At 38.7% G+C, this 13070-nt stretch overlaps 1 protein-coding gene across 1 annotated transcript; it reads left to right on the top strand.

Annotated features, from left to right (window-relative positions):
• Positions 1-803: 803 nt before the first annotated feature.
• On the top strand, positions 804-2585 carry LOC107869148 (probable leucine-rich repeat receptor-like protein kinase At1g35710). Its single transcript, XM_047411520.1, has 4 exons — positions 804-965; positions 1363-1612; positions 1689-1904; positions 2407-2585. The coding sequence occupies exons 1-4, from the start codon at positions 804-806 to the stop codon at positions 2583-2585; spliced, it is 807 nt and encodes a 268-aa protein (XP_047267476.1).
• The last annotated feature ends 10485 nt before the right edge of the window (positions 2586-13070 follow it).

Here is a 13070-nt window from a genome sequence, read left to right as displayed (position 1 = left end):
TTAATTTCAATGCAACTGCTTGTTTTAATGCCAATAAAAGGGCAGCCTGGTGCACTAAGCTCCTACTATGCGTCCGATCTAGGAAAGGGTTGGATCATAAGGATCTATCGTACGTAGCCATACCCTGCATTTTTGCAAGAGGCCATTTCCACGGCTCGAACTAGTGACCTTCTGCTGATATCACAACAACTTGACCAGTTACACCAATGAGTTGATTTAATTCCTCAATTCTATTGACATTAGACATTAGTGTTTGGAGCAACCAAATAACAAGATTTGACTATTATTGGCACTACTCTTCACCACACAATTCTACAAATTATGAAAGCAAAACTATTTCCAAAGAATTAAGCACACAAAAAACTAAAGCAAGACTTGGTTGACTTGCCAAGTCTTTGCTGAATAGAGAACATTTTTCCACCATATTTATAATTCTGATTGAGATGTGAAAGACTTGGTTGATTTTGTGGTATTAGTATTGATATGACCAAAAGGGAGGCCTCATTCCTATTTAAAGTCTCAAAACCACATGTTATAGAGCATACCTACTAATTTTTGCAATAATGGAAAAAGCCTTCACATTTTTTCTCCCAACACTCTTCTTGCTTATGGATAGTTCGGCCATGACCCAAACCAATATTACCACTGACCAATTAGCTCTTCTCTCTTTGAAATCCCAAATCATTTCGGACCCGTTTAACTTCTTGGGTGAAAGTTGGTCTCCAGCTACGTCTGTTTGTCATTAGGTTGGAATCACTTATGGATCCTACCACCAGTGAGTGAAGTCCTTGAATCTTTCTAACATGGCTCTTGAAGGCAGGATTCCCCGGGAATTTGGAAACCTCACGTTTCTCGTTTCTCTCGACTTGGGAAGCAACAATTTCCATGGAAATTTGCCTCAAGAAATGGCATACTTGCGTCGGCTTAAGTTTCTTATGTTAAGTGTCAACAACTTCAGCGGAAAGGTTCCTTCTTGGTTTGGATTTTTACACCAACTTCAATTTCTAAATCTTAGGAATAATAGTTTCACTGGTTCCATCCCTACTTCATTTTCTAATATGTCCACACTTGAGACTTTAAATCTGAACTTCAATTCCTTAGATGGTCAAATTCCAAAAGTAATTGGAAGTCTTATAAACCTTAGAGAATTAAACTTAAGGGGTAACAAGATCATAGGGTCCATTCCACTGTCATTCTCGAATGCCTCGAGGTTGGAGACTTTACATATAACTTTTAATTCACTTCAAGGAAACATTCCAGAAGGGATTGGCAATCTTCATAACATGAAGTTGTTAAGCATACAAGCTAATCATCTTACGGGTTCTATACCATTCTCAATTTTAAATATCTCAACAACTGAAGTCATTGCATTTACAAGCAATAGTTTATCACGATATCTTCCCAACGGTCTATGCTATGGTCTACCAATACTCAAAGGGCTTCATCTATCCAAAAACAAGCTTCGCGGTCATATGCCTACGAGCTTATCAAATTGTTCACAAACTTCAAATTTTGTCTTTATCGGAAAATGAGTTTGATGGACCAATACAAAGTGAAATTGGAAGATTGAGTAACTTGCAGATATTAGTTATCGGAGCTAACCATTTCACTGGTATGTTCCATCTTATGAATACTAGCACTATTGTATCTTATTACATCACAATTATTTTATTACACATTAACGGCAGGGATAATTCCACAAGAAATTGGAAATATTGTTAATTTCGTAGAGTTAGCCATGGAGAAAAACCAGATTACCAGCTCTGTCCCGATCTCCATATTCAATATCTCATCGCTGCAAATTTTGTCACTGCCGAGGAACGATCTTAGTGGATTCTTATCACGAGAGATTGGCAACTTAACCAAGATGCAAATTTTATATCTTGACGAAAATAGGTTTACTGGTACGTAATCAAAGTGATAGAAGAAGGTACAACTTATGTTAGTTAACTCACTACTATTCTTTTTTGTCCTTGTGTTTCCTGGTGGAATACCCAAAGAGATGAGCAATCTCATTGAGTTGGAGGAACTTCTGCTTGGTCTTAATAATTTTAGTGGTCCACTTACAATGGAGATCTTCAACATATCAGGGCTGAGAATAATTGATCTTTCACTCAACAATCTATGAGGAAGCCTCCCACCAAACTTAGGTTCTCTCTTACTCAACATTGAAAGAATTTTTATGGGTTACATAACCAATCTTGTTGGGACTATTCCTCATTCCATATCCAATTGTTCTGAACTTACTATTCTAGATCTTTCATACAACAAACTCATCTACAGTTCCTAAACATGATAGAAAACAATTTAACCAGTGACTCTTCGTTAAGCTTCCTAACTTCCTTAACCAATTGCAAAAATTTAACAACTGTTTATCTTTAATTCCTCTGAGCAGCATGCTTCCAGTCTCCATAGGGAACTTTTCAACATCTCTTATAAAATCTTACGCCAACGGTTGCAAGATAAAAGGGAGAATTCCAAATGATTTTGGGAACTTAAGTAGCTTATTAGACCTTGATCTTTCTGCAAAAAACATGGCTGGATCGATTCCAACAATAATTGGCAACTTGAGAAACCTTCTATAATGCCCCGAAGTTTTTCTTAGCTAAATTTTGTCCCTAAAATATCAAGCATTGGCTTCTAGAATGATTTATACTTTTTTTCTCGGTGGAATCCCTTCGATTTCAACTTTTCATTTCGTACATGATTGAATAAGTTTTCCGTTGACATAAGATGCTTCCAAAACGAACACTCGGTGAAGGAGTTATGGTTGATTTAAGTCCTAGTTGTAAAACACCATCATTCCTGTCCTTGGCGCATCGCGGAGAGGGTGTAAATAACGATGGTCAATTTCCAGTGGAACTCCGCGATGGTGGCGTGTCGCGAAGTGGACCAAATTCCCATTCATCAATTTCCAATGAGCCACCGCGATAGTGGTGCATCGCGGTGACCCATGAAATCAGGCTCCCAGTTATATTTTAATACTGGTCTCATTAAGGGTATATTGGGTATTTTCCCACATCCTTATCAGTCCAAACACGATATTTCAATCCCAATTGAGCATATTACTCATACATTCACCAAAAATATTCAAGAACACTCTCTAGGGTTCCATATTGATAATCCAAATAAATCAAGATTCAACCGTGGGTTTTCAAAACAAATTGAAGATTTGGAATCCCCAAGTCATGGGCATCAAGAAGCATCCTTTAAATTTCTAGATAGAGGTACGTGGGGTTTATCCTAAAAAAAATACATGGGCTTAAAACCATTAGAGCATGATTTTTAGATTTTTATGCGTGAATTTCAAAGGGGTTTTGGAATCTATATTCTAAATTACGTACTCCGAATGTTTTAATGTTACTATTTTTTTGACCTTGTGGTCCTATCCGCTAAATTGATTTACTTGTATACGTATATGTATGGAATTTGAGATTTAAGATTGTTGAGAGCATAAATTATGAACTCCCTCTCGTGTATTGAATTAAAGATTATGGTTTTGTGATTTTAAAGATGTTTTTGCAATATTATAGCATTTGAGCATGATTTGAAATTGTTGAGAGGGTGTTTCTTGATATAAATGTGTTCTTGTGTTCAAGAGAAAGAATTGCATGTGAATTGAGAATTTTGACATGACCACCTTGTATTGTACTACTAAAATTCTTGACAAAGATGAGCTCCTTGCATGTGTTTACATGAGGTTTGAGAAGGATTTTCTTTGAATTGAATTACTAAAATGGTGGTCCTAAAACATGTGTTTTGAAAATAGAGATTTACGATAGACTAATAATGGCTAAAAGATGTGACTTGTAAGTCAATGGTATGATGATACGATATTTATGCCATAACAGATTATGTTTTCAGAGCATGTTTTCAGAGACTGTATGTTTTGATAGAGTTTTAAAAATGGGCTTAAAGAGGGTTAGGTGGTTACCAGAAGAAGGGGCGAGTTTAAGCAACTCTTAGCCTAAAACTGTATTTGCCAATACTGGTAGATTATCATTGTACGCTGGCGACGGCCGTGTGGCGTAGTAGATGCAGAGACTCCAACCCTTGTAGCACACTTGGTTGGGGGCTTCGCTGCTGAGTTAATGGCAGTTTCCATATAGCCTATGGAATTTTTTAGATTCGTAGGGTATACCACCTAGCGCAGAAGTAACACAAATTTCTCAGAGTTGAGATGATTTTTACAGAGTCTTTAAAGTGCCTATGTGAATTTTTATTATATGATATACTTATGAACTATTTTAAATTTCTCTCATATATTTTGAATAATAAATGATTATTTTGGATATGCTCTGCGTACTAGTACATCTATATTGACCCCCCCTCCCCCTACCTCTCAAGTTTTAAGACTCTGTCTAGGGGTCCAGATAAATAGTAGATAATTCAGACAGCTGATCTGATTGTGCAGTGGTGATCCTTCTCTATTCCAGAAGGCGTGTCTTTTCAAATTATGTCACTTATTTCAGTTTTGGTCTACTAGGGGCCTTGTCCCAGTTTCAGACAGTTGTTAGATTTTCATGTAGTAGAAATTTTGCAGACTGAGCCAGATGTTATTTAGATGTAGTTGATTTACAGTTTCCATACTTGTGTTGAATTTAGAATTAACCATAATTCCATAGAAGATTATGTTTCCGCATTTTCTTTTATTATATGAATGTTGTCAATGATTACCAAATAGAGAAGGGCGTTCTGGGACTTCATGGTTCGGGATGTCCGTCATGGCCAGACCATCATTTGAGTCGTGACAAATTTGGTATCAGAGTATGGTTCATGGTCCCAGGGTGTCTGTGAAATCACGTCGGGTAGAGTTTTGTTTATGGGTTGTAGCGCGCCACACTTATAAGCAGGAGGCTACTAGGCATTTAATAATGTTTCTTTTCTTTGTGATTTAGTTCGTGCTTTAGAGTTTAATCTGTCCCCTAATCAATGACCTCTTTCTTTTCAGAAAACCAGCGATGCCTCCCCATCGCACCAACGTTAATGCTCAGGATGATGAATTCCATCCCACCCATGGGATGCGAACCCATAATAGAGATCATACACCAGAACCTGTTCCTACTCTGGGAGTACCTCCTATACCGACCAGTCCTCATAGAGCTCCTCGAACGGGGGCCAATCACACTCAGTTTCATGAAGGAGAGGTTTCTAATGCTGAATTTAGACAGTCTATTCATATGCTGGTATAGCTAGTAGACGCACATACTTGGAGTTTGGAGGATACTGGGTCTTCATCTGTTACTTCTGAAGTTACAAGAGTGGGCCAGTTTATGAGAATGAACCCGCCCAAGTTCTCTGGTGCTAAAGTAGAAGAGAACCCGCAGGAGTTCGTAGACGAAATAGAGAAGATTTTCAAAGTAATGCATGTTGATTAGGTAGAGGTTGTTGAGCTAGCAGCATACCATATAAAGGATGTATTGAACCAATAGTATAATGAGTGGGAAGATACGAAGAGTGACAGTACTGAGCCCACAGTTTAGGACGAGTTCGTGGAAGCTTTTCTTGACTGATTCTTTTCTCTGGAGCTGAGGGAATATAAAGCAGAGGAGTTCATGAACCTTAAGCAGGGTAATATGAGTGTTTAGGAATATACTTTAAAGTTTAAAAAGCTAGCCCGTTATGCTCCTGAGATGACTAGTAGTATGAGGGCCCGAATGAGGAAGTTTGCTTCTGGCCTTTCAGATGATCTGGTGCTTGAGTGTCATGGAGCTATGCTGAACAGGGATATGGACTTTGCTAGAATGTCAGTCCACATGCAGCAAGTTGAAGAGAAGAAGAAGAAGATACCTAAATCTAGGAAAAAGGACAGACAGGCAAAGAGAGCCAGGCGACAGACCAGAGTCATAGTCAGCAACAGAGTGGTAATTAGGGCGGCAAATGTCAAAAACAAAAGAATTGGGGTAATGCACAGTCGGCAGCTAGTGCTCTAGTGTCCAGACCCACAGCTGAGCAGCGCACCCAAAATTTTTAGTCTAGTCAAGGGCTGAGGATGCAGGGTACGCAGTCACAGGGAAATATAGCCCAGACCTCTCAGTCCTATCTGTGCTGTGGGAGATATAGGAGGAATCATCCAGGGAGATTTCAGTTTGCCTCTTTGGTATTTTATTCATGTGGCCATCCAGGTCATATCTAGAGAGACTATCCGGTAGGAAAGAGTAATGTAGGAGGAGCCAATTCGCAGGGGAATTCATCTGCACCACCGCCTCAGAAGGGTGCCACTTCAGCCACCAGAAATGGTCAAAACTGGCTGTATGCTTTCACCAACTGCAGGAGAAAGAGGCCTCACCAGATATAGTCACTGGTATGTTGCAAATCTTTTCTTGTGATATGTATGTATTACTTGATCCTAGGTCTATCTTGTCTTATGTGACCCCATACATGGCTGTTAGTTTTGGGTTTGAGCCTGATGTGATTACTGAATCTTTTTTGGTTTCCACCCCAGTGGGAGATTCTGTTGTGGCTAGGAGGGTATATAGAAATTGTGTTGTGTCTATTTTCAGCCGAGATACTAAGGCAGATCTCATAGAACTTGATATGGTTAATTTTGATGCCATCTTAGGGATGGACTAGCTCCATTCGTGCTATGCCACCTTGAATTGTAGGACCCGAAGAGTCACCTTTTCTTTTTCGAATGAGTCTGTGATAAAATGGGAGGGACATTCTCTAGCACCTAAAGGGCAGTTCATATCTTATATCAGGGCCCATAAACTTATTTCCTAAGGTTGCTTGTATCATCTTATTCGGGTTAAAGATTTTAGTGCTGAAAGTTTCCCTCTTCAGTCTGTCCCCATAGTGAATAAATTTCTGGAAGTCTTTCCAGATGATCTCCCAGGAATACCACCTAATAGGGAGATAGACTTTTGTATTGATTTATTGCCGGATACCCGTCCTATTTCTATTCTGCCATGTAGTATGGCTCCTGCAGAGCTAAAGAAGTTGAAAGAACAGCTAGCAGAACTTTTAGATAAAGGTTTTATCCCCCCCAGTGTGTCTCCCTGGGTGCACCTATACTTTTCGTGCAAAATAAAGATGGTTCCCTGCGTATGTGCATAGATTACCGCCAGTTAAACAAGCTCACTATCAAAAATAAGTATCCGCTTTCTAGGATTAATGATCTTTTTGATCAACTTTAGGGTGCTAAATTTTTTTCAAAGATAGACCTTCATTCGGGATATCACCAGTTGAAAGTTAGAGAGTCAGATATTCCCAAAACAGCTTTTCAACCAAATACGGCCATTATGAATTCTTAGTTATGTCCTTCAAGTTGACTAACGCCCCTGTATCTTTCATGGATCTAATGAATAGGGTTTTCCATTAGTTTTTGGATCTGTTTGGCATTGTATTCATTGATGACATTTTGGTATATTCTAAGAGCAAGGAGGACCATGCCAATCACCTCTAAATCATCCTTCAGACCCTTAAATATCATAAGTTGTATGCAAAATTTTCCAAGTATGAACTCTGGTTGAATGATATTGCGTTCTTGGGGCATATTATGTCTAGTGAATGGATTAAGGTTGATCCCCAAAAGATTGAGGCAGTGAGAAAATGGCCCAGACCCACAACTCCAACCGACATTCGAAGCTTTTTGGGTTTGGCGTGTTATTACAGAAGATTCATCAAGAATTTTTCTTCCATAGCTGCACCACTTACTAAGTTGACTCTGAAAAAGGTGAAGTTCTTGTGGTCTGACTCTTGTGAGAATAGTTTTGAGAAGTTGAAAGACAAGTTGACTAGTGCTCCTATTCTGACTCTTCCGGAGGGAACAAAAGGTTTTGTTGTATATTTTGATGCGTCCCGAGTGGGACTTGGATGTGTTCTTATATAACACGGTAAGTTATTAGCTTATGCATCTAGGCAGTTGAAGGTGCATGAGCGGAACTCCCCTGCTCATGACTTGGAGTTAGCAATTATGGTTTTTTAACTTAAGATCTGACGGTACTATTTGTATGGGGTACACGATATATTTACTAACCACAAGAGTTTATGCTATGTTTTCTTGCAGAAAGAATTAAATCTCATGCAGAGGCGGTGGTTGGAACTTTTGAAAGACTATGACATGAGCCTGCACTATTATTCGGGTAAGGCGAATATGGTAGCCGACGCCCTCAGCAAGTTATCTATGGGTAGTCTTTCTCATATGGGTAAATAAAAGAGGGAGATGGTGAAGGGTATTCACCGACTTGCAAATCTAAAAATGCAACTTTTGGTTTTCGAGGATGGAGGAGTGGTTGTTCATGAGATAGCTAAATCTTCCCTTTGTACAGAAGTCAAAGAGAAGCAGGTTGAAGATCCCATCTTGATACAGATCAAGAAAGATGTGGGTCAACAAAAGGTATTGTCTTTTAAAATTGGTGGTGATGGTGTTTTGAGATACCAGGGTAGATTGTGTGTTCCAGATGTAGATGGTCTGAGGAAGAGAATCCTTGACGAAGCTCACACGTCGAGGTATGTTGTTCACCCTGGCTCTACTAAGATGTATCAGGATTTGAAAAACATTTATTGGTCGAATAATATGAAGCGTGATGTGGCTAACTATGTTGCCAAGTGTTTGAATTGTCAGCAAGTTAAAGTGGAACATATGAGGCCAGGGTGTTCTTCCCAAGAGATAGCCTTGCCCTTGAGAAAGTGGGAGATGATTACTATGAACTTCATTACAAGACTTTCGAGGTCCTGAAACCAGTATGATTCCATTTGGGTGATTGTAGATAGGCTGACCAAGTCAGCTCACTTTCTACCTATCAGAACTACTTATTCGGGAGAGGATTATGCCAAGCTTTTCATTGCAAAAATATTTCATTTGCATGGGTTACCCGTGTCCATCATATTTGACTGAGGTACAAAGTTTTCTTCACAGTTTTAGAGATCGTTTCATAAGGGTTTAGGTACCCAAGTGAATTTGAGCACGGCTTTCCACCCTTAAAGTGGAACATCTGAGGCCAGGTGGTTCTTCTCAAGAGATAGATTTGCCTTTGTGGAAGTGGGAGATGATTAATATGGACTTCATTACAGGACTTTTGAGGTCCTGAAACCAATATGATTCCATTTAGATGATTGGAGATAGGTTGACCATGTCTGCTCACTTTCTACATTTCAGGACAAATCATTCGGGAGAGGATTACGACAAGTTGTTCATTGCAGAAATAGTTCATTTGCATAGGGCACCTGTGTCCATTATATCTGACAGAGGTACACAGTTTTCTTCACATAGTTGGATATCATTTCAAAAGGGTTTAGGTACCCAAGTGAATTTGAGCATGGCTTTTCACCCTCAGACAGATAGGCAAGTTGAGCGCACCATCCATACCCTTGAGGATATGTTGAGGGCCTGCGTGATTGATTTTAAAGGTAGTTGGGTAGAGCACTTTCCATTGATAGAGTTCGCATATAATAATAGTTTCCATTAGAATATTAAGATGGCACCTTTTGAGGCATTATAAGAGAGAAGATATAGGTCCCCGATAGGATGGTATGAAGTTTGTAAGACAGAGATATTTGGGCCTTATCTTATTTATCGGGCAATATAGGATGTGAAAGTCATTAGAGAACGACTTAAGACAGCTCAGAGTCATCAAAAGTCCTACGCCGATGTTAGGAGAAGAGATCTAGAGTTTAAGGTAGGAGATTGGGTGTTTCTCAAGGTTTCTCCCATGAAGGGAGTCATCCGATTCAGGAAGAAAGGTAAGCTGAGTCCTCGCTATATAGGACCATATCAGATTATGAGAAGGATAGGTGGAGTTGTGTATAAGTTAGAATTGCCAGCTAGTTTGGGTTCGGTACATCCGGTATTTCATATATCTATGTTGAAGAAATATATTGGAGACCATTCTTTAGTGTTTCCTGTTGAAGAAATCAAAGTGATAGACTCCTTATCCTATGAAGAAGAGCCTGTAGAGATTTTAGATCGCCAAGTTATAAGATTGAGGAACAAAGAGATAGCCTCAGTTAAAGTGTTGTGGAGAAACCAGAAAATTGAAGAAGCGACTTGGGAATCAGAAGTTGACATGAGAGCTAGATACCCAAACCTTTTTGATCCAATGGATGACGAAATAGATGGTACAATCCTTGCCTTATTTTTTCTATGCCTTAGTATGCTTGAAATTATACTTGTCTGTTTCCCGCGTCAACATTCGGGGACGAATATTCCCAAGGGGGGATATTGTAACTCCCCAAAGTTTTTCTTAGCTAAATTTTGTCCCTAAAATATCAAGCATCGGATTCTAGAATGATTTATCCTTTTTTTTCCCGGTGGAATCCTTAGATTTCAACTTTTTATTTTGTAGATGATTGAATAAGTTTTCCATCGACATAAGATGCGTCCAAAACGAACACTCGGTGAAGGAGTTATGGTTGATTTAAGTCCTAGTCGTAAAACACTATCATTCCTATCCTTGGCGCATCGCAGAGAGGGTGTAAATGATGATGGTCAATTTCTAGTGGGACTCCGCAATGGTGGCACATCGCGGAGTGGGCCAAATTCCCATTCGTCAATTTCCAGTTAGCCACCGCGATAATGGCGCGTCTCGGTGGCCCAAGAAATTAGGCTCCCAGTTGTATTTTAATACCTGTCTCATTAAGGGTATATTGGATATTTTTCCATACCCTTATCAGTCCAAACACAAGATTTTAACCCCAATTGAGCATATTACTCATACATTCACCAAAAATATTCAAGAACACTCTCTAGGGTTCCATATTGAAAATCCAAATAAATCAAGATTCAACCGTGGGTTTTCAAAACAAAATTGAAGATTTAGAATCCCCAAGCCGTGGGCATCAAGAAGCATCCTTTAAATTTCTAGACAGAGGTACGTGGGGTTTATCCTAAAAAAACTATATGAGTTTAAAACCATTAGAGCATGATTTTTAGATTTTTATGCATGAATTTCAAAGGGGTTTTAGAATCTATGTTCTAAATTACGTACTCCGAATATTTTAAGGTTACTATTGTTTTGACCTTGTGGTCCTATCCCCTAAATTGATTTACATGTATATGTATATGTATGGAATTTGAGATTTAAGATTATGCTGCATGAATTTCAAAGGGGTTTTGGAATCTATGTTCTAAATTACATACTCCGAATATTTTAAGGTTACTATTGTTTTGACCTTGTGGTCCTATCCCCTAAATTGATTTACATGTATATGTATATGTATGGAATTTGAGATTTAAGATCATTGAGAGCATAAATTATGAACTCCCTCTAGTGTATTGAATTAAAGATTATGGTTTTGTGATTTGAAAGATGTTTTCGTAATATTATAGCATTTGAGCATGATTTGAAATTCTTGAGAGGGTGTTTCTTGATAAAAATGTGTTCTTGTATTTAAGAGAAAGAATTGCATGTGAATTGAGAACTTTGACATGACCACCCTGTACTGTACTACAGAAATGCTTGACAAAGACGAGTTCCTTGCATGTGTTTACATGAGGTTTGAGAAAGAGTTTCTTTGAGTTTAATTACTGAAATGTTGGTCACAAAACTTGTGTATTGAAAACAGAGATTTACGATAGATTAATAATGGCTCAGAGATGTGACTTGCTAGTCAATGGTATGACGATACCATATGTGTTTATGCCATAATAGATTATGTTTTCAGCGCATGTTTTCAGAGGCTGTATGGTCTGATAGAGTTTTAAAAAGGGGATTAAAGAGGGTTAGGTGATTACCCGAAGAAGGCGCAAGTTCAAGCAACTCTTAGCCTGAAACTGTATTTGCCGATACGCATAGATTATTATTGTATGATGGCGACGGCCGTGTGGCGTAGTAGATTCAAAGACTCCGGCCCTTGCGGCACACTTGGGTTGGGGGATTCGCTGCCGAGTTAATGATAGTTTCCAAATAGCCCATGGAATTTTTCAGAGTTGTAGGGTATACCACCTAGCGCAGAAGTAACATAGATTTCTCAGAGTTGAGATGATTTTTACAGAGTCTTTAAAATGCCCATGTGAATTCTTAATATATGATATACTTATGAACTGTTTTAAATTGCTCTCATATATGTTGAATAATAAATGATTATTTTGGATATGCTCGCGTACCAGTACATCTGTATTGACCCCCCCTCCCTCTACCTCTCAGGTTTTGAGACTCAGTCTAGGGGTCCAAATAAGCATTAGATAATTCAGACAGCTGATTAGATTGTGCATTGGTGAGCCTTTTCTATTCCAGAAAGCCTGTCTTTTCAGATTATGTCACTTATTTCAGTTTTGGTCTACGGGGGGCCTTGTCCCAGTTTCAGACAGTTGTCAGATTTTCATGTAGTAGAGATTTCGCAGATTGAGTTTAATGTTATTTAGATGTAGTTGATTTACAGTTTCCATACTTGTGTTGAAATCAAAATTGACCATGTTTTCATTTAAGATTATGTTTCCGGATCTTCTTTTATTATATGAATGTTGTGCATGATTACCAGATAGAGAAGGGCATTACGGCCCTTCATGGTTCGGGATGTCCGTCACGGCCAGGCCCTCGTTTGGGTCATGACACCTTCAGTGCTTCAACTTGAGTAAAAACAAACTTACAGGATTTATTGGTGATCATATATGTAAATTGCAGCATTTGGATGATATTTACTTGGGTCAAAATCAAATTTCAGGATCTCTTCCTAATTGTTTAGGGAATATTACTTCCCTTAGGGAGATACATCTGGGTTCCAATAAATTGAGTGCCAATATACCACCAAGCTTAGGGAACCTTCAAGATCTAGTGGTTCTTTACTTATCATCAAACAACATGGTAGGTTCTTTACCTCCAGAAATCAGAAATCTAAAGGCTGCGACACTCATAGATCTATCGACGAATCAATTCTCTAATGGAATTCCCAGAGAAATTGGAGGATTGCGAACTCTGGTGCACCTTTCTTTGAAACATAACAAATTTCAAGGATCTATACCTGACTCGGTGAGAAACATGGTAGGTTTGGAATTCCTAGACCTTTCTAACAATAATATATCAGGAATCATTCCTATGTCTTTTGAGAAACTTCCAAACCTGAAGTATTTCAATGTTTCTCTCAGCAATTTGTATGTTGAAATATCCTCGAGGGGTCCTTTCAGGAACCTT

Source organism: Capsicum annuum, chromosome 4 (assembly GCF_002878395.1).
Source record: "Capsicum annuum cultivar UCD-10X-F1 chromosome 4, UCD10Xv1.1, whole genome shotgun sequence".
Lineage (NCBI taxonomy): Eukaryota > Viridiplantae > Streptophyta > Magnoliopsida > Solanales > Solanaceae > Capsicum > Capsicum annuum.
This window is presented reverse-complemented; position numbering and strand designations above follow the sequence as displayed.

Excerpts from the sequence above, each read along its gene's own strand:
- LOC107869148 (XM_047411520.1), top strand. The coding sequence starts at position 804 with ATGGCTCTTGAAGGCAGGATTCCCCGGGAATTTGGAAACCTCACGTTT. Across the intron at positions 966-1,362 it reads TCAACAACTTCAGCGGAAAG|TCATTGCATTTACAAGCAAT; the intron begins GTTCCTTCTTGG and ends CAACAACTGAAG. Across the intron at positions 1,613-1,688 it reads CGGAGCTAACCATTTCACTG|GGATAATTCCACAAGAAATT; the intron begins GTATGTTCCATC and ends CATTAACGGCAG.